At 31.0% G+C, this 23,211-nt stretch overlaps 1 protein-coding gene and 1 pseudogene across 1 annotated transcript; both read left to right on the forward strand.

The window, feature by feature from the left end:
* Positions 1 to 1,253: 1,253 nt before the first annotated feature.
* On the forward strand, positions 1,254 to 8,032 carry LOC137819312 (disease resistance protein Roq1). Its single transcript, XM_090296677.1, has 6 exons — positions 1,254 to 2,166; positions 3,406 to 4,519; positions 4,624 to 4,899; positions 5,039 to 5,829; positions 5,919 to 6,424; positions 7,314 to 8,032. The coding sequence occupies exons 1-6, from the start codon at positions 1,613 to 1,615 to the stop codon at positions 7,409 to 7,411; spliced, it is 3,339 nt and encodes a 1,112-aa protein (XP_090152803.1). The 5' UTR covers positions 1,254 to 1,612; the 3' UTR covers positions 7,412 to 8,032.
* A 1,459-nt stretch (positions 8,033 to 9,491) lies between these two features.
* On the forward strand, positions 9,492 to 22,667 carry LOC137813872 (disease resistance protein Roq1-like; annotated as a pseudogene).
* The last annotated feature ends 544 nt before the right edge of the window (positions 22,668 to 23,211 follow it).

Raw genomic sequence — 23,211 nt, forward strand, 5'->3', positions numbered from 1 at the left:
AAAACAATTTTACGCAATTATATTTTCGCGGCCCCACCAGGATTCTCCAATCTCACAAATCAACTCATGAATTCAATTTGCTATTTGAATTGAGTTTTCAAACTCACCCAAAACTTTAACATGCACCAATTGTTCTAATGTGAATCAATTTTGATTCAATCTTCATCTCTATTTGTTGTTCAAAAATTCAAGCAGCAGGATCCATACAATTTCTCATTTTCTTCAAGTTTACATTTACCAATTTCAGCAGCAAAATTCTCAACCGCTTAATTTCACGTTCCAATCCCACAGCTAAATGATGCAAACAATTCATCAAACAATTTCAATGCACAAAAACATAAAAAAAAACACCAAATCAATCAATAAATATAAGATAATGAAGAAAAATATGAACAATACAAAAATTAGAAGAAAAAAAAAATGGAGCATCATGTTTTCCTTACTTACATTTCTATTTGCATAATTTCTTTATTAATTTACACTCTATTTTTTATTTATTTATATTATTCTCTACTTTGCCTCAATATACAAAATCTAAAACTTTTTCAATACTTTATACAATTTTTATAAAATTAAGAAAAAAAAATTTACAATCTCTTCCTTAACACTCAATCTTTATCTATTTTTTTAGTCACAAATTCCAATACTGAATAATTTTCATCTTAACATTTTTAACTTAATTTACAAGTTCTGTTCTATATGAATTCTACCTTTGAAAATTAGAAAAGTTAAAAGGTGTAAAACACATGTAATTATTAAATATATTCAAAGAAATCTTTGTTTCATTAACACTCTCTTGGCCTTGTACTAAGTCTTATATGTCTTTTTCTTTCAAATTAAATCACACCCTCCTCATATGAAATATATTTAATTTTCTACTTCACAAAAGCAATTTTCCTCTTCTATATTTTCTTAGACATTATTAACGATTTAAAGACTATATTGCATTAGTAGATGACTAAGAGCAATTCTGTTTTTTTTTTAAAGTTACTTATTTTTAATAAATATGCTATTTAACATTTTTATCGTTAAAACAGATTATATTATATTGTTGAAAAACTTTTAAACGATAAAAAAAAATTCATCATTAGAAGAAAAAAAGTAACAGAAACAATTAAGTATATAAAAGGAAATGTTAAATATAGAAAAAAAAATATAAAAACAACTCAAGAAACATCTATACATTACAAATTATATATGTGTATATCCCTAACAAATATAACAATAAATCACACGAATTTAAGAGCTAGTTGTGAATAAAACGAACAATCTAATCTTTTACAGTGCCAATTAACCTTTACATCATTGAATCAAATTAACACCAATACTATATTTATTTTTCTCATAAAGATATATTAACTGAAGGGGATAATTTTTTTATATTAAGGATCTACCTTCTTTCACAGTGTAGTTAGAAAGGAAATAAGTCCTATCATCTTCTTCATCTCCACCACCTTGAAATTTAGCAGGAGTTGCATTTATTTTTTATTTAGGAAACTTTTTCTGTATTTTAGAAGTTTTTTATTTTTTTATAAATTTATATTAAATTAAGTGTCATAATTGATATTAAATTTATATAATTAATATAACTTGATAGAAAGAGGGTGGAAAAATGAAACACGATCAACGTCTACTCTCTCAACAACTTTTTCTTTCTCCAATGGCTTCTAACGCCATCATCCAATACACCTCTTCTTCTTCGTCTCTTGCAACTCACATCTACGACGTATTTGTCAGCTTCCGCGGTGAAGACACGCGCAACACCTTCACTAGTTTTCTCTTTCAGGCTCTCCGTACAAAAGGCATCATTGTCTTCAAAGATGATGAAGATCTGAAAAAGGGTGAATCCATTGCACCCGAGCTGCTGCAAGCCATTCAAGCCTCTCGACTTTTCATTGTTGTCTTCTCACAGAACTATGCTTCCTCCACTTGGTGCTTGCGTGAACTGGCAGAGATACGTAACTGCATTGAAAGACGTGTTATTATACCTATATTTTATGATGTTGATCCTTCGGTGGTGCGCAAACAGGGTGGATGTTATGAGAAAGCATTTGCAGAACACGAAAAGAGATTCGGAGAAGATGAAGTGAAGATGGAGGAAGTTCAGAGATGGAGACAAGCTCTCACACAAGTCGCCAATCTCTCTGGTTGGGATATCCGAAATAAGTAAGTAATCGTTTCTCGTTTCAAGATTCATCACAGTTATATACTTATGATGCAGTGAGTTTTATGGATATTTCATCAAAATGGTGCAGTTTTTTTTTCATATTTATGGGCAAAATGTAGAAAAAATTATATACGTAAAAGTTGTTAACGGTATGTAACATCAATTAAATTTATTAATCCATCTATTTTTTATTTTTTAATTAAAGTTTTTTAATTTTTAATTTTTTTAATTAAAGTTTTTAACTGGTTTCACAATTTTAGTTTAAATAAAATTGGATATTAAATTAAAATTTCAATTCGGTTGACAAGTTTAGTTGATTTTTTTAAATAATTAATATTTTTTAAAATAAAAAGTTTATATTATAATAATTTTTTAAATTAAAATTAAAAAAAAGTTAAAATTAAATTTTGTTTTTACAATAAACAAAGTTATCCAAAATTAAGTTGGATTAAAAGTAGGTTGTGTAATAAATGTAAAATATTTAGTACTTTTTAAATAATGTTAAAATTAAATAGGGTAGCGTTTAAGCAATATTTATAAAATGATAAATATGTACAATTTATACATGATTATAAAATAGAGATTTTGGAAAAGTTGTCATCTATGCGAAGCTGTACCATATGGTGGTCTTCTTTGTTGTCTTCGTGGTCGTTGTTGTGATTGTTGTTCGGATGGAAGGGTAGGAGGGGATGGAGGTGGAATGTCATCCTCAGTACCTTCGACTTCATTATCATCATTTTGATTTTCAGACACTTGTGAAGACATTGTTGGTTGATAATACTGCATGAATGACATTGGATTGTAGGCATATGGGGGGTCATGGTAGAGGTTGTAAAGGGAAATTGTCAACCCAATGTCCAATTTTATTTAAATTGAAATTGTCAATCCAGTTAGAAACTTTAATTACAAAATAAAAAGTTGGTGGATTAATAAATTTAATTGATGTTGTCTACGCCATTGACAACTTTGACAAAAAATTATCCATTTCTATAATTTTTTCTGCATTTGCCCATTTACGTAAATATGAAAAAAAACTGCACCATTTTGGTGAAATATCCGAGTTTTATACTCGTCAATTTATTTACTCCTTTCTAAATTACAATTAAGAGATGTTAGGAATTTAGGAAAAAGTAGAAAACACATGCAAATTGAGTCCCAATGTATACTTGTTTAATGAAAATAATATTTTCAAAGTTAAAATTTGTAGTTATTGTCTCCTGTAAATGTTAAATTTTCAGATCACAGTGTGAACCGATCGAAGAAATTGTTCAAAACATAATAAATATTGTGGGCCCCAAAATGTCAAAACTTCCGAAGGATGAACTGGTTGGGATAGAGTCTCGAGTTAGAGAATTAACAAATACTCTACGTTTGGATTCAATTAATGATGTTCGAGTTGTTGGGATTAGTGGGATGGGTGGCATAGGAAAGACAACTCTTGCTCGGGCTTTATATGAAAGAATTTATCATCAATATGATCGTCGTTGTTTTATTGATGATGTGAGCAAGATTTATCGAGATTCTGGTTTATTAGGTGTACAAAAGCAGTTAATTTCCCAGTCTCTAAATGTGAAAAATCTTGAAATTTGTAATGCTATTGATGGAACATATTGGGTGTGGACTAGGCTGCACAATGCAAGAACACTTCTAGTTCTTGACAATGTTGATCAAGGTGAACAACTTAAGATGTTCACAGCAAATAGAGATATTCGTGGATGTGTAGGTGAAGGGAGCAGAGTCGTCATAATTTCAAGAGATGAACATATATTGAAGACACATGGAGTGGATGATGTTTATCAAGTTCAGTTGTTGAGTTGGGAAAATGCTGTGCAGTTGTTTTGTAGAAATGCTTTCAAAGTTAATTATATATTGGATGATTATGAAGAGTTGGCACGTAAGGTACTTTCGCATGCTCAAGGTCATCCCTTAGCAATTGAAATAATTGGATCATCTTTGTTTGGTCGAAATGTCTCACAATGGAGAAGTGCATTGAGTAAGCTAAGATATAATAAAGATAGAAATATTATGGATGTTTTACGAATAAGTTTTGATCAATTGAAAGAAGAAGAAAAAGAAATATTTCTTGATATTGCATGCTTCCTCTACAAATGCGGTTATTCAAAGGATGAAGTGGAGAAATTTCTAAGATTTCGTGGATTTGATTATGAAAATGGCATACCAGCTCTGATTGAGAAATCTCTAATAACATGTGAAGATGGGGTTATTTATATGCATAGGTTGTTGATGGATTTGGGACAGAGTATTGTTAGAGAAAAATCACCTAAGGAGCCTCTAAAGTGGAGTAGGTTGTGGGATTACGAAGATTTCAAGAAAGCTATGTTAGACAATGAGGTAAAAATAATTGATTTAGTATAAATCTTACATTGTCATTTTTTCTAGATATGAAAAGCCTTTGAAAAGTATAACATTGTTATTCTTTCTCCATAATGTTGTAGGCTACTGAAAATCTTGAAGTCATATATATTAAACCTGGTTGGCATAGGGGGACTGTTAAGGCAGATGGTCTATCGAAAATTAGACACCTTAAGCTCCTTAAATTTATGAACGTGAGCTTTTCAGGAAGCCTCAATCATCTTTCGAATGAACTAGCATATCTTCAATGGAGTGGATATCCTTTTAAATGCTTGCCTCAAAGTTTTCAGCCAGAAAAACTAGTTGAGTTATACCTTGTTGGGAGCAGTATTAAACAACTATGGGAAGGAACAAAGATAGTGTATTATTAGTTTTCTATTTTTTTAAATAAACCAATTCAATGACAAATATGTCTTTTAATTTCCTTTTTTCTTTAGTTAATTAAAGAAAAACCAAATTTCATTATTAATTTTGTCTTTTATTTGCTAATCATTGTAGCCATTGCAAAATTTGAAGTTTTTGGATCTCTCTTACTCCGAAGATTTAGTTGAGATGCCTGATGTTAGAGACGCCCTAAATCTTGAAAAGATAGAACTTAAAGGATGCATAAAGCTCCGAAAAATCAATCCATCGATCGGTCTTTTGAAAAAGCTTGCTTTTTTGAATTTGGGAAATTGCAAAAACCTAGTAAGCTTACCCCATACCATATTGGACTTGAATTCTCTTGAATATCTGAATGTCTCTGGCTGTTCAAAATTGTATAATAATGAGTTATTAGATGAACGAAGGAACAAGGATCATTTGAAAAAGCTTTGTTTAGTTGAAGCTCATATTCTTTCCCAATCAACACCCTCTTTCATAAAAAAAATGTTCTTGCAACCTTCAGATTTGTTGTTTCCCTCCTCTCCTACTCTTCCTTGTTCTCTCACTTGTTTGCGTGAACTCGATCTAAGCTTCTGTAAATTAGTTAGAATCCCTGATGTCATTGGAAAGTTAAGTTGCCTAGAAAGGCTAAATTTGAAGGGAAACAATTTTACTACACTTCCTAACCTCCAGAACCTTTTCAGATTATATCATTTAAACTTACAACATTGCAAAAAATTCAAACGATTGCCTGTTCTCCCTTTGCAAACCGACTACTCCTCAGAATTTTGCAAGCTTCCACTCTCATGTTTCACAGATGAAAAACTGGTAGGATTAATCATTTACAACTGCCCAAAATTAGTTGAGAGGGAACTTTGTACTAGCTTGATTTTTTCGTGGATGATACAAATTGTTCAGGTGTGGATGCTCCCTCCTTCCTCTTTCATTCTTTTAATCTATTTTTTTTGTCAAAAAATTGATACTAATGCATAACTCTGTAGTCTTACGAGGCAAGGTTCTTAGAAAATGCGCTTAGTAGTCAAATCAAACCATGTGTTGGAAGTCTTATCCCGGGAAGTGAAATACCGAGGTGGTTCAACAATCAGTTTGTGAGCATGGATAATTCAATAAAGATTGATACCTCTCTTGTTATGCATGAAAATAATTGGATTGGTGTTGTGTGTTGTGCAATATTCCATGTGGGCAATGAAAGCGAGATCATTGATTATACAAGCATAGATCATAGTGCTAGAATTCCTCCAGTCGATTTGAGAACAGATCAAGTCATTGACCATTCAGATCATATGTGGCTATTTTATTTGTCTCGTCAAGAGTTTGGTGGAGGACATTATGATTTCAGATGGTACAAATCTTATAATGGTGTTATAAGTGTGGAATTTAGAAGACTGGTGATGGAATGGAGTGAATTCCGGAAGGACAAAGACCGATATGTTAATGTGTATGTGAAGAAATATGGGTATCGCAGGGTATATGAGAAAGATCGACAACTACCAAACTCAGGTACTTAATATTAATATATAGAGTAGTTATAATTTTGTTTTCTTCTTTCATGTATTACAAATTCATTTGAGATTTTGATGTACAAAGTTATTATCTTGTGCTACAACTGTGAGGGAGTTACTAACTTCACTATTTAGTAAGAGCTCAAATACCAACAAAATCTATTTCAATAATAAGATTCTAAATAAAACCAACATGAAATACTCTATAAGATCATCGTAGTTGCACCATGCTAAGTGTGGAGCCTTTCCATGTTTGCTTTTTTTGGCTTCCTATATTAATCAACATGCTAAAAAAATTGTTGATGAAGGTATGTGAGGTATTATCATTATGTAATGAGAGACAAAATCTTACCTTTCTAATTGCTCAAGTATAAAGGACTTATAACATTGCAGAGGAAAGCCTCGTCATCACTTGGTTCATAAAACTCTCATTCTTTTAGTTAGTGCAGTAACATAATATGAAATGAACAAAGATAAAGGAAAGAAGATTTATGATGTTATTTTTATACTAGTTTATCTCATACACTAGTGCAAAATTGGGTAACGACGATTGTTAATAACGACAATTTTTGGCTATTCGCCGTAAAAGAAGACGTGATGGCAAAGCGATGAATAAGTCAAAGTTTCAACAATGATTTTAATCCGAATCGTTGCTAAAAATGGTGAAATAAATTAAAGAAGGACAATTTTTGAATGGACTGTTGATAAAAAGAAAACAAAAAAGACAGTGACTTTTAAATGATCAATTTCTAAAAAGTTGGTTTAACTACAAATGGAATGAATTCGTTTGATAATTTGAGTACAAATCATAATTTGTAGTCTATTTTAAATCACTAATTTACTAGTTACTTCCTAGACTTAGCACCTTGGTCGTGTGCATGTTGCAGGAACAAGGGTGGACATCACACAGTTCTTTGGAACATCTTCACATGAGTACTCCTCTAAGGCATCTAGCCAAGAAACTATTTTGCAATTGATGCAGTAGATCACATAGGAGGTATGGAAGGAGGTTACTCAAAAAGGTGAGGCAAGAGTTTAAGCAACACCTAAAGACCTTAAGTCTTTCACAACACGACTCCTACACAGAAGACCTTTGTGCCTCCCACAATTAGAGTTAGCACAAAGAGAAGTTGTTCAATTGAAAATCCATGAGGGGATAACATTGGCTCCATAAGCCAATGCGATTCATATGTGGATGAATGTTCTATTTCTTGATTATTGGCCTTATGGAATGTCTTTGAAGGGGTCACTATGTTACATAATGTGGCTCTTGCCTTTTATAAGGTCAAGTTCATGGTTGAGAAAGTTCACATTGGTGATGTTGCAGTTCCTATGCCAATAGATGAGGTAATTAATGTGGCACAAACATTTTAGACATTTGTAGCTTGACTTAGACACCTTGTGAGACCTTCGGTGAGAAAATAATTTCTAGTTATTGATTTTTATTTATCTGTAAATGCATTTGTAGATGTAAGTTAATGAAAATGTTGTTTATTGTGTAGCCAAAGTATCAGACGTCATGGACAGTTACTTGTGATATCCCTAACTGATCATACTATTGCATGGTTATGCTCATTGCACAAGAAGTCACACGCATATCCCAAACAAATAGTGGATTTGTAATTAACAAAAACTTATGTATCTACATTACTTAAGCATCCCCTAACTAGTGTTTTTTTATTAATAGTTCCTACACTAGATATAACTTTTTGAAGAGTCGACCAAGTGCAAGGATCCAGAAGCTGACATGGTTGCATCTTGAGGTTATTAATAATTTCATTAAATACTTTCATTGCTTGTTTTGTTTGTAAAATAAATATCTTAATTAGGTTGGTAATATTGAAATGTAGTGAAATAAATAATCAGGAGGGTGGGGTGTGACTATTATGTAATGTGGTTGATAGAAACTATTGTACGAGATAAAGAAAGAGGTTGGAATCAGGTAATCATGTTTAAGATAGATGTTCATAGAATTGTATGGATAATATGTTTTTCACCCTTAATTTTAGCTTACGATTTTAGTTTTACAAAGTTTAGACAACTTAAATGTTTATTTACAATTTCTTTTGATATTACTAATTTTTTTTATTGTTTTGTGAGCAGTTATATGTCTATACAATAATCTTGAATCTAGTTGGATGTTCAATGAATATAGGTGGATAAAGAGAGGAAAATAGAAGAAACCCAAGTGAACTAAAAACACTACACTATACAAAAATGATTCACATCAAAATCACCATCAATTTGATCCTAAAACAATGACAATTCACACCATAACATTGTCTTTGTGGTGGACGATAAGTTTTGTACATATCAACATAATACGACAATGATTTGGATGGAACATTTGTTGATATTTGAAGCTAAACGATGATTAGTTGAATTCAACATATTATTTTTATTTTTAGATTGGAAATATCACCTTAAACCAACCATTGCATTCTGCACCCACATATATTGATGTTGCACCTCCATAAAAATTGAATTTATACCCTTCATAAATATATACTATGGAATGTATTTTCATGTTCGGAAATAAATTTCGGAATGCACATTTTGATTCAAAAATTCATTCTAGAATATGCAATCCAAAATGTGCATTTCAAAATGTATTAATACGTTATGGATTGCACATTTCATAATATATTACTATAATGCACATTTCGAAATACATTTTTTATCTAGAAATACATTCGAGATGTGCATTTCGAAGTGTATTTCTAGATTGTGCAATCAAGAATGTATTAATACATTGTAGATTATAATACACTCTGAAAGGTATTTTTCAGATCCAAAAATACAATTCAAGATGTGTAATCTATCATTAAGTTGTAACATTTTAAAAAATCACATAATTTAACTATTGGGATTGGTTGAAGTATTGATTTTTGGATGGTCTAACTTAATCAATGCAATTTTAATTTGTGAAAGACATTAATATAAATCTTGAACCTCATGGGATGAGTTAAGATTTAACTCCACAACATAAGTGGCTTGTAAGTAAGAATTGATCTCACCTAAATACACACCTCTACACTTTGTTAGATTTTTTGTTGCCAATTAAAATGGGGATGGTGTTTTTAGGGTTGTTTAAGATAGTCGATAACATTAAGTGTCTTCCTCAGTATGATTGGGGTGGGGTAGTTTATGACTATTTGGTTGGTAGTTTTTGTCGTGCTTCAATGTGGATTGCCAGCAAAGGACATTCAAATTATTTTTGCATTGTTGGTTGTGTTTACTTGTTGCAGGTATAGTCACCGTATCATATTTTATACTTAATGGAACCATTGTATTATAATTAATGTTTAAGGTGTGATGATTATTTTGGCATTATTTTTAAATGATGTAGATGTGGGCGTTGGAGTATGTGTTATTCGCAAACACGAAAGGCCAAAGTAGGAGTGACAAATTTCCCCGAATTTTGTTTTGGAAGGATGTCAAATTTCTTGATAGTAAACTTGGTTTTGCTTTGAAGAAAAATTTAGTGAGTTCATTATGTTGGTCATGAACAGGTTATTGTTGAGGTCGCTCTGACAAAGGAAGAGCTTCATCAACAAGTTGTGAAAGAGGTGTTAAAAGAACGCTTGACTGGAAAGAAGCGCAACATGAAAAAAGTGTCAACTTGCATAAATTCTTAAAGAAAAAGAGGTCTTGAGTCATGCACTTGATCATCAAGCAGTAGTCATTGGGACGCTAGAGAAAGTTGTTAGCCGTTTGCAAAAAGTCTTAACGGAGAGACAAAAATGCCATAAACTTTATGAACCTAATGTGTGCAATGTATGAACCAATTTGCAGTGGAATTTTCCAATGCGAAGTTCTGTAACGATGAAGAGAATTGTTGCAATGAAATGGAAGATTCATCTACGCGGTGAATGAAAGAAGTAATATGTACATGCGAAGGGAGTATGAACCTAGAGAGCGACGTATAACACCTTGTATTGCTTATTCCCGTAAAAGATGAAAGCATTCTTAATGGTGTATGTCTGGTTAATTACATAAGTTTAGAAGTACTTCGAGAGTACAATACAACAAGACCTAAGTAATCATAATTAATTTTCATTGTTGTCGTTATTGGACATGGGCATCAATTGTTTTCCTCATTGAACATTACCATCAATTTAGGATCTGCAGAGACATAAAAAGACAATTAAGTTTGTGTTATTTGTAGGTGTTGAACTTTAGTGATGAGAGAATGATTTATGAACCTGCTACTGGTTTATTTGAAATTGTTGTTCATATTTGAACCTGCTGCTAGTTTATTTGATTTATGAACCAATGTCACTTTTCAATACCTAAATGTATTTTACATATACAAATTTATTTGAAATTGTTGTTCATATTGTTGTCAATTTGTTGCATTAGTAGTGTGTACCTTCACTATTGTGTTTACTGTGATGTTGACATAGTGTGTGATGTTGTTGGGACTGAAAACGACAACCTGTGATTCCAGAAAATTGTTTATAAAATTTTGTTCATTTTGAAGAAAAAAACTTGCACAAGCACAAGGAAATGTAATTGAAAATAACCTTTTTCGAGATTAAGACAAACCCAATTGCAATTTCAGGTCCAATTTCATTATCTAGCATCACTTTGTGATGAACACTGGGTTTACAAATTTAGATTGGATCATGTATTGCCATTTCTCCATTAACATGTATATTATTTGTAGTATTTTGAGGTTTATATAGATGTAGAGTTTATAACCTTGATAGTTATTGTCATGTCTCCTAGGTCATTGGGTTGACAGGCTTTTACAATACAAGTGATCAATGACAATACTTGTGTACTTTTCAAGGAGATTAATGTTGAAAGACCATCAATGTTATGTTTTGCTAACAACCCTATATAAAACCAAGTTTTCATGGATAATATAAAAAGACTTCACTATATTTTTATTTGAAATTAATTTATGTTGACCATGAAATTGAATAATTGTTCTGCCAACGCCATGGATTGCTAGTGAAATCACGTTGATGATTTGTGTCAGCAATTTCGTTCATAAATTGTTGTGTGTTTTGTGGTTTAGTATAGTAGCTTGAGCATTGCCAATCAGTCTTGGAAGTAAGTTCGCGATTCAATTTGTGTTGCAACATTGTACAAAGGCAGCAAGATCGCTAGTGTCAATATCGAGTTCGTCCCATGTATCCATTTTGGTCACCTTTCATTTTGTAATAAAAGGAAGAAGACATGTTAAAAGTTATTTTTATTAGCAGCGAAATGAACAATTAAAAAAATTATTTGAGGTGTGGAATGAGCTTTAACGTTGCCCACACCAAAAGTTTTACTTTGTGGAAGAATCAAAGAGTGCACTGCACCCATTCCTTCAATGCTTGCGAACAACATTTGTGAAGGCCACCAAGAAATACATTCATTCAATGCTAGGTCACATTGTTGGTGAACACATCGAAGAAATGTATTAAATGTGAGTTACCTCATTTACACTCATTTCTCCTACATTAGCTTCAATCGGTTAATAATTAAATGTGAGTTAGTGAAAGTTAGTATTCAAATGTGATCCTCAACTCATACTTAGTTCATAACATTTTCTAAATGTCAACATTAAATTCCATATTACAATATGCCATGTTCTTTTTTATACGTTGCTGCATGTAGTTCTTTAATAAACTTGACAAAATTTTCTGAATGTCAACATAAACTTCCATATCCACAATATGCCATGTTATTTTATATACCTCGCTACATGCAGTTCTTTAATAAAACTCAAACATTACATTAAGTAATTGACTGAAGTGTAATTGTTTTGATAATGGACTTCATGTTGGCCACTGAGTACTTGTTTGATGCAGATAATGGACCACCGTGATGACTTAGGACATGGTGATATTAGTCTAGTTGAAAAGGGTTTCGCATAAATCCCTACTGATGACACGGTTACGAATAGTCATGATTGTTATGTGCCTGCAGTTGGAATTGTTGATCAAAATTGATCAAGTGCCTTGAAGAATTCAAATTGTACTTTGAAGAATCCAAATCCTTTGTGTTTGATGCAAGGCTATGTTGCTGTTGTGTTTTGGGAGGGATCTGGGTAGTTTTATTTGTAATCGGCTCCTTTGTTGAATCTAAAGCTAATGTGTTTTAAATCCTTTTTGAAATAAAGTGTTTTTCCAACTAAGTGAAAAACAACTTGTTGTTTTGTCGAATCAACCGGTTGTTTTACTTTAAGGAGTTTTTGAAAAGGTTGAAAACTGTGTAAGTTTGGTTGACTTAACTGTCAAACCAAACAATCAGTTGTTTCGTGGTTTCAATCGATTGTTTCTTTGAAAATCCTAACAGAATTCTGTTTTGGTGGTTGAATGTGCTTTCTCGGGGAGGTTGGTTACATCTATGGTAAATACAAGGACAGGTCTCCTTGTGAAAGATGGTGTGAATTTGTTCAAAGTCGAACGGATACGAAATGGGAGGTTGGTGAACATTTCATTATATATATATATATATATATATATTATTTTATCTTATCATGAAATTGATAATTTATATGTGTATCATGTACGGATAGGAAACGAGGAATAAAGCTAAGATGATTGCAGAAAAAATACTACCCCTCGCAGGCTTTCTCGGGGAGGTTATGACTTGCTTGAGAAAAGAATAGTAAAAGTGATGGAATCAGGTTCTGCTGAAGATATCTCTCATGCATCCCTTCCTGGTCGATGTGACAAATGGAAGTTAGTTAGAATTAAACCCGGGGTGAGATGACATCTCAGGAATCATTACAGATTTCTCAACGCATTGTAAGTTCATAACTACATCTCATATTAGAAAATAATAATTCTAAATGTACACACCATAAATCACTATTGTACATTAATTACAAACACAAATTACAATGATAATATAATAAAGCATGCAAATATTTTTAAAATAAATAAAATTGACGCATTAATATATGATTGGATTATGTAAATTGGTGAATTCAGTCACATAAATGAAATAACGTTAAATTCTAAATTTAACTTCTCTAAATTTAAAATTTTACCTTGAAAAATAAAATAAGGAGTTAATACCATTAATTGATTAAAACAACATTAACCCATAACATTTTAAAAGTCACATAATTTAACTACTTAGATTGGTTAAAGTATTGACTTTTTGATGGTGTAACTTAATCAATCCAATTTTAATTTCTAAAAGACAACAATAGTTTTCAATAGAAATCTTGATTGAGTTAAGATTTAACTCCACAATGCACTATAGAACTTTTCTCAATAATTATTTCTTCTGTCAAAAGATCAAAGTTATTATTGAATATCCATATCAACCAAAAATATAGTCAAACTATAATATATAACTAAGTTACAAACATCATCGGTTATATAAAATTTATCACTACAAGAAAAACGCGAATTACATACAGATTATTACATACGGATCTCCGTATGTAAATATTAGCACCATAAAATAAAATTAGCAGTGAATAATGGGAATCGAAGCCAGGTTCCTTCAGCAATCCTTCAACAACCAAGTAAAATTTAACCACTACACTAAGCAAATTCTTTAATTTTATTATGATTTTTATTATACTTATTATTATTAATAATATTAATAATATTAATAATATTAACAATATTAACAATATTAACAATATTAACAATATTAACAATATTAACAATATTAACAATATTAACAATAGTAACAATAGTAACAATAGTAACAATAGTAACAATAGTAACAATAGTAACAATAGTAACAATAGTAACAATAGTAACAATAGTAACAATACTAACAATACTAACAATACTAAAAATATTAATAATACTAACAATAATAATGATACTAACAATATTAATGATACTAACAATATTAATGATACTAACATATGAATCACATTTAATTTATCTATAATCTACTTGAATCTAAACATAATTTATTATATTATCTATTAGTATGAATCAAATTTAATATATGTCATACTCATAGTCATCATATTACCTATTACATTAAAATCAACTATCATATTAATTATTATTTTACGATCATATTGACTTAATTAAGTTCATTATAGGTAGTTGGTTTTACTTGTGTGTTATAGTAAAGAATATTGTCAACAAACAATATTATCTTTTAACATAAAATGATGACTTTTACATTAACTATTAATTAAATCTCTAATACAGATTACTAGTTAGCATATCATTATAGTTTAAACTATATTAATTATTCCATAAATCTATGTAAAAAGTTGTTACTAAATAACCCTTTCTACTAATATATAAATCATACTGACAAAGTGATTAAATAATTTATAATTTAAAATATTTTAAAAATTATACATTATATCAATTTTAATCTATGTAAGTAAATATTTGAAAATAAGATTTTTTTTATCGACAAAGAATAAAAAAAATTAAACAAAACATTTTAAGGATATTTCAATCCTTATACAAGAATCTCAAATCAGAAAAGAAGTGTAAGATACAAGCACCTATATAGCCATCTAACAAAAACTTCACAACTACCTATAATAACCTATATTTGAAAATAAGATATCAAATAATTTTATATTAATATATATATATATATATAATATTGAAGTAAATTTAAATTTAACCATGAGTTTTAAAAAATTAATGATTAAATAAAGAAATATATTAATCAATATATATATATGTATTTATAGTATTAAAGTTATATTAATATTATATAATTTCTTCCTTTTTCTCTCTATCTATCTATATCCGGATAAAAGTAATATTACTCAAGTCAAATAAAACTACTATACACACACAATAAATATCTAAATGTATATTTATATCAAAATTAATATTAATAATATGAATATAATATTGATAATATGAATATAATATTGATAATATGAATATAATATTAATAATATGAATATAATATTGATAATATGAATATAATATTAATAATATGAATATTAATACTAATAATATTAATACTAATAATATTAATAATAATATGAATATTAATACTAATAATAATAATATTAATAATAATATTAATAATAATATTAATAATATTAATAATATTAATATTAATAATAATGTTAATAATAATATTAATAATAATATTAATAATAATATTAATAAATATTAATAATATGAATATAATGTTAATAATAATATTAATTATAACATTAATAAATATTAATAATATGAATAATATTAATTAATATTAATAATATTATTAATATTAACATCACTTTATAAATCGGTTATATTTAACCATAATCTCATTTACTAATTATTTGAAAAGACAAAAAGTTGTTTCAAAATCCATAGGTGGAACAAACTACATATTATTGTGGTAAACCACTAGAAGCTACCATCATATGTTCAAAAGGTACAAGGATAAGATAGTCTTGGCAAAATACCAATGGTGTGTATTATATGCAGATGTTCAAGGGAAACAAACTAAAAAAATGCTTCACGAGTTTTTGTGGGCAGCTCTAGATCAGGTTCAGACTCACTAAGAGGAAAGAAGTATTGATCCACCATATCTTGAGACAAATTTTCTAAGGTTGGAGGATCCCACTGCATACATTTCATTGTATAGGAATTTCAAATACACATTAATAGCATAATCAGAAAAATTAAAGCATTCACATCATTTTTTTATAAGGATGACATCGCATTAATTGACTTTCTTTTTACCCAAGTAGTGCAATTTGATTTCGAATTTATAACAATGAACAAATGTTTAAAAAATTACAAATATAGATAATTCATACCTACATGACTTTTATTGCTAAAAAATCGTATTATCTAAATACGATTTTATAGTCCTGAAATAATTTTTTACTTACACGACTTTAATATTAATGGTAAAGTCGTGTGAGTGCGGGTGAGACATGACTTCACTTTTAACATTTTTTTTTTAAATTATGAGGGTATTTTGAAATATCAATCAACCCACTATGTTGAGTATATATTATTAGTTAAAATCAAAAAATTAGCTAAATATATATTTGAATTTTCTTGTCATTCCACACTTACATTGATCTAACTTAATACCGACTAATTCTTGCATCAAAGTAATCATTTATCCATTTCTACTTCATCATCAACATTGAAGTCGTGGAGGTCAGTGACGACTTCACTAAAGAAGTATTAACATCATTCGAACCTCTCGACTTTTCATTGTTGTCTTCTAACAGAACTATGCTTCCTCCACTTGGTGCTTGCGTCAACTGGCGGAGATACGTAACTGCGTTGAAAAACGTGTATTAAACCTATTTTTTATGATGTTGATCCTTCTGTGGTGCGCAAACAGAGTGGATGTTATGAGAAAGCATTTGCAGAATATGAAAAGAGATTGAGAGAAGATTAAGTTAAGATGGAGGAAGTTCAGAGATGGAGACAAGCTCTCACACAAGTCGCCAATCTCTCTGGTTGGGATATCCGAAACAAGTGAGTAATCGTTTCAAGATTCATCACAATTATATATTTATCATGCAGTGAGTTATATACCTCAATTTATTTAATTGAAACTAAATGTATACTTGTTATGAAAATAATATTTTCAAAGTTAGAATCTTTAAGTTGTTATTTTTTTCTGTAAATATTAAATTTCCAGGTCATAGTATGAACAAATGGAAAAAATTGTTGAAAGCATAATAAATATTTTGGGTCCCAAAATGTCAAGAATTCCGAAGGAAGAATTGGTTGGGATAGAGTCTCAGGTTGAAGAATTAACAAATCTTCTAAGTTTAGGGTCAGTCAACGATGTTTGAGTTGTTGGAATTAGTGGAATGGGTGGCATAGGAAAAACAACTCTTGCTCGAGCTTTATATGAAAGAATCTATCATCAATATGATTTTCGTTGTTTTACTGATGATGTAAGCAAAACTTATCAAGAATCTAGATCATTAGGTGTACAAAAGCAGCTAATTTCTCAATCTTTGAATGAGAAAAATCTTGAAATTTGTAAAGCTATTGATGGAACATATTTAGTGTGGACTAGGCTCCACAATGACAAAACACTTATAGTTCTTGACAATGTTGATCAAGGTCTACAACTTAAGTTGTTCGTAGGGAATAGAGATATACGTAGATGCATAGGTGGAGGAAGCAGAATCATAATAATTTCAAGGGATGAACATATATTGAAGACACATGGAGTGGATGATGTTTATCAAGTCCACCCGTTGTCTGGGAAAAATGTTGTAGAATTGTTTTGTATACATGCTTTCAAAGTTAATTATATATTGGGAGATTATGAAAAGTTGGCGCGCGAGGTACTTTTTCATGCTCAAGGCCATCCCTTAGCAATTGAAGTAATTGGGTCATCTTTGTTTGATCGAAATGTCTCACAATGGAGAAGTGAATTGGGTAAGCTAAGATATAATAAAGATAGAAATATTGTGGATGCTTTACGTATAAGTTTTGATCAGTTGGAAGAAGAAGAAAAAGAAATATTTCTTGATATTGCATGCTTCTTCCAGGCCGTTGGTTGTATGACACATTTTGACATGGAGGAAATTTTAAGCTTTCGTGGATTTGATTACAAAAATGGCATACCAGCTTTGATTGAGAAATCTCTAATAAAATGTGAACATGGGAATATTTGTATGCATAGGTTGTTGATGGATTTGGGACAGAGTATTGTTAGAGAAAATTCACCTAAGGAGCCTCTAAAGTGGAGTAAGTTGTGGGATTACGAAGATTTCGAGAAAGCTATGTTAAACAATGAGGTAAAAATAATTTATTGAGTATAAATATTACATTGCCATTTTTTCTAGAATATGAAAACCCTTCGAAAAGTATAATAATGTTATTCTTTCTTTACAATGTTGTAGGCAACTGAAAATCTTGAAGTCATTTATATTGAATGTGATTTACTTTTGGGGACTGTGAGGGCAGATGGTCTATAAAAAATTAGACACCTTAACTTGCTTAGTCTTGAGGGTGCGAACTTTTCAGGAAGTCTCAATCATCTTTCGAATGAACTAGCATATCTTAATTGGAGCAAATATTTTTTTAAATGTTTGCCTCAAAGTTTTCACCCAGAAAAACTAGTTGAGTTACACCTTGTTCGGAGCAATATTAAACCACTATGGAAAGGCACAAATGTAATGTATATTAATTTTTTATGTTTTTTTTAAATAAATCAGTTAAATGCCACACACGATCTTTAATTTATTTATTTTAACTAATTAATGAAAACCCAAATTTAATTATTAATTTTGTCTTTTATTTTTCAATCATTGTAGCCATTGCATAATTTGAAGCTTTTGTATCTATCTTACTCCTAAGATTTAGTTGAGTTGCTGAATGTTAGAGAGACCCTAAATCTTGAAAGGATAGAACTTGAAGGATGCATAATGCTTAAAAAATCAATGCATCGATTGCCCTTTTCAAAAAGCTTGTTCTTTTGAATTTGAAAAACTGCAAAAACCTAGTAAGCTTAACCAATATCATATTGGGCCTGAATTCTCTTAAATATTTGAATGTCTTTGGCTGTTCAAAACTGTATAATAATGAGTTATTAGAAGAACGAATAAACAAAGAGCATTTGAAGAAGCATTGTTTAGTTGAAGCTCCTATTCTTTCCCAGTCAACATCCTCTTTCATAAAAAAATGTTGTTGTGGCCTTCAGATTTGTTATTGCCCTCCTCTCCTACTCTTCCTTGTTCTCTCACTTGTTTGCGTGAACTTAATCTCCCATGAAGACAAATCCTTGGTTTTCTCGGGATGTTTTTTTTTTTGAATTTGACAATGTTTATCAAGACTAATCAAAGGCTTTGAAGAATCCAAATCTAAGTGCTTGATGCAAGGTTGGAGTTGTTGCTGTGTTTAGGATAGGATCTGGGTAGTTTATTTGTGTAATCCACTATTTGTTGAATCTAAAGCTAAAATGTTTTTAAAACCTTTTAAGATTAAAGTGTTTTAAAACTAAGTGAAAAACAACCTGTTGTTTTGTCGAAACAACCGATTCTTTTACTCTTAGGTGTTTTTGAAAAGGTTGAAAACTGTTTTGGTTGGTTGACTTGTTGTCAAACCAAAACAATCGATTGCTTCATGATTTCAATCGATTGTTTGTTTGAAAATCTTAACAGAATTGTGTTTTGTTAGTTGAGTGTGCTTTAAATGATTTCAACTCAATACGCTCCTGTATTAAATGCTTTGACCAATCTTTGAAAGCTATAAATAGTTTGTTTATGTTTTATAACAAACAAGAAAAACAGATTTGAGTTTTTCAGTTGTGAAAGATTGCTTTCAAGTTTTGAACATTCACATTTCAGCTTTGGTTTTCTCAAGAGAGAGTGAAATAGGATTACATTTGTATTGATTTCAGATTGTTCTGTAAACAAGTGTAATTCGTTTTGAATACTTTGTAATTTCTGGTGTCGTAGCCAAGGAGTGTTGTGTGCTCTTGAGGTTGTCAAGATCAACATTCTTGGTGTGCATTGTGCCAAAGGAAGTGTGTTTCTTGAAGGGTTCAAGGTAACTTCTTTGGTGGTTTGTGTGTAATTTGTATTGATTGCTTAGTGGATTGCCCAGTGGCTTCTAGGGATTGGATGTAGCTCTTGATTTAAGAGTGAACTAGTATAAACTGTTTGTGTATCTCTTTCTTCCCTTAAACTCATTTAAATTCAGTGGTTATTGCTTTGCTGGTATAAACAACCGATTGTTTCGAAGAAACAACAGATTGTTTTTCTGGTGCTTTGCTGTTTTGTGCTTTATATTTTGGCTAACTGAATTTCTGATTGAGTTTCATACAAAGGATTTTGTTCTAGCTGAAAAAGTTTTCAAAAACCCCTTTAAACAATTCACCCCCCTCCCCCCTCTCGTTTAAGGCCAAATATTCTAACAATTGGCATCAAGAGCTTGGTACTTGAAAAATACTCAAGTTTGATCCTAAAATCTTTTTTCAATGTCTGAAAAACTACCTTTTGGGGAGGGTGCCTCAATTAACAAACCACCTCTGTTCTGTGGTTTGAATTATCAATTCTAGAAAGTTAGAATGAAAATCTTTGGTGAATCTCTTGATAAAGGAATTTGGGATACAATTGAAAATGACCCTTTTATTCCTAAATTTGAAAAGGATGGATCTTCTATTGAAAAACCTTGGTCCCAATGGACTGATGCTGAAAATAAAAAGCCCAAGTTTGATTGTATTGCCAAGAATATCATAACATCTGCTTTGAATTCGGATGAATTTTTCAGGATATCACAATGTTCATCGACCAAGGAGATGTGGGACACTTTGGAAGTCACCCATGAAGGAACAAATGATGTGAAGAGAGCAAGGAAACATACTCTAATACAAGAGTATGAGATGTTCAAAATGCTTAAGGGAGAATCTATTGCTGAAGTGCAAAAGAGGTTCACTCACATCATCAACCATCTAATGAGCCTTGGGAAAACCTTTGATAAAGAAGAACTAAACATCAAGATTTTCAAGTGCCTTGATAGATCTTGGCAACCTAAGGTAACAACAATTTCTGAATCAAAAGATTTGACATCCTTGACAACGACTTCATTGTTTGGTAAGCTTAGAGAACATGAGTTAGAAATGAATAGACTCAATGTTCAAGAAAGTGAAGACAAACATGTGAGAAGCATTGCCTTGAAAGTTGCCAAGCACAAAAGCAAACAAGATTCAAGTAATGAAAGTGAAGAAGAAAACCTTAGCTTGCTGTCCAAAAAGTTTAGTAGATTCTTGAAGATAAATCGCAACAAAGAAGCCAACAAAGAAAGGTATGGCAACAAGAAAACTAGTGATTTCAATATAACAATTATAATTGATTTGGTTGTGGTGAACATGGGCATATAAAAGCTGATTGCCCAAATAAAGAAAGCAATGAAAAGAAATCAAGCTACAAGGAGAAGAAGGGAAAATCAAGAAGAGCATATATTGCTTGGGATGAAAATTAAGTCTCCTCGTCAAGCTCCTCATCAAGTGAAGATGAAAAAGCAAACATATGCTTAATTGCAGAAGGAGATGATGAGTCAAGCAGCTCAAGCAGTGTAAGTTCATGTGCTTCCCTAAGTGCTGAAAATTATAGTAAAATGCTTCAAGCTTTTCAAGAAACTCATGAAGAAGCTAACTGATTGGTTCTCTCAAACAACTGATTGAAAGGGCTGAAGAATTGGCTTGAAAAGAGGGTTAAGACACTTGAAGAAGAGCTGGAAAATTCAAAAAATGATTTTGAAAAACATTGCAAAAACTCTTCTCATGTGTGTGACTCTCTTGCTTGTGAAAATTGTGAAAATCTTGAAAAGAAAGTTCATTATCTTGTTAGAACTGTGGATAAACTTTCAAAGGGTAAATTCAACTTTGAGAATGTCTTGGCATCTCAAAATTGTGTTTTTGGAAGAGCTGGATTAGGTTTTAATCCACAAAACAAGCAAGATAAGTTTTCAAAGACTTTTTCAAAGACTTTTTCAAAACTGCCAAGAAAACAATCGGTTGTTACATGCTTTTATTGCATGAAAAGAGGCCATTCAGTCAGATTCTTTAAAATAAGGAAATATTCTGTTCCCAGAGGTTTCATGAAATGGATTCCCAAAGGTTGTGAGGTTTCAAATGACAAAAATAAATCAAATGGACCCACATTTGTAAGGGGCCCAAATCTTGTTGCTTGAATTCATTTTACTGGAGGGATACTAGAGGAACATGAAGCTCTGAGTCATATGATCAGGTTCTTGGAAGAAAAGGATTGAGACTGGAACTGAATTGAGGGTGTATACCAGTCCAAGCTATTTCAAAAACCAAAAGAAGCATTCTTGATCACTAACAATGACTCATTGAAGGGACTTCATAAAAGGACAAGACCTTCCTTATCTTTGCTTTTTAATTACTGATTCATGATTAATTTCTTTTTCAAATAAGCAATTACATCTGTTTTGAACCTTTCTTAGTCTATGCTTGAAAATCACATTCTGTTAAACTGCTGCAGAAAATCAACCGATTGTTTCCTCGAAACAACCGATTGTTTCTTCTCTGACAGCACTGTGAAGAATTGAATTAATTTCTCTATACATTCTGTCTGTTAAAGATCTGAATAATGAAAGGATCTTGAGTCAATAAAGTAGTCTTGAAAGCCTGATTTGGTTCTGGAGGAAGTTACAAGATGTCATAAAGGAATATATTCCATATCTTGGAAATTCAAGAGCCTTTATGTCTAGTCAAAGGTCACATGTGCTGACCATGTATTTTTCTGTTCTTTTCTGACGTTCTCTGTGCAGAGCTTGGACCAGTTTTCTGTCTTAAAGACTGAAACCCACAATCACCAAAGGATCAAAGAAGGTTTCTGATTTCCTATAAAATTTGTTGAAGTTGTTTTCCTTCACAAAAACAACCAATTTGATCATCTTTTGCAACATCTCTTTCTCTCCTTGTGTGTGTGCCTATGTCTCATTCTGCTGTCATGGATCCCACTCCACCTACATCCAAGAGGATCAAAACGAGGGTTGTGAGGTCAGGAGGAAGGCTTGAGGGCTGGTTTTCAGGAGATAATGAATTAATTGAGAGGTATCGCTTTGAGACAAGTACAAAAGTGATCAACAATCCAAAAGTTATCTCCTTTGATTGGTTGAAAAGCCAAAAGCTAGACAATGTGAGAAGTCTTCTCAAGGATCAGTTGCTGAAAAGATTCTTGGAGATGAAGGCGAACATTTATCCATATTTAATTCGGGTGTTCTACACAAATCTAAAGTTTGAAGGAACCAATCTTGTTTCACATGTTAAAGGTGTAGACATGGAGATTACCCATGATGTATGGGCTTCTGTAACTGGGTTGAAATATGTTGGTCTTAGAATCAATAAAGGAAATATTGGTGTTGTGGAAGATTTCAACAA

The sequence above is a fragment of the Phaseolus vulgaris genome, chromosome 10 (genome assembly GCF_051622355.1).
Source record: "Phaseolus vulgaris cultivar YP4 chromosome 10, ASM5162235v1, whole genome shotgun sequence".
Classification (NCBI taxonomy): Eukaryota; Viridiplantae; Streptophyta; class Magnoliopsida; order Fabales; family Fabaceae; genus Phaseolus; species Phaseolus vulgaris.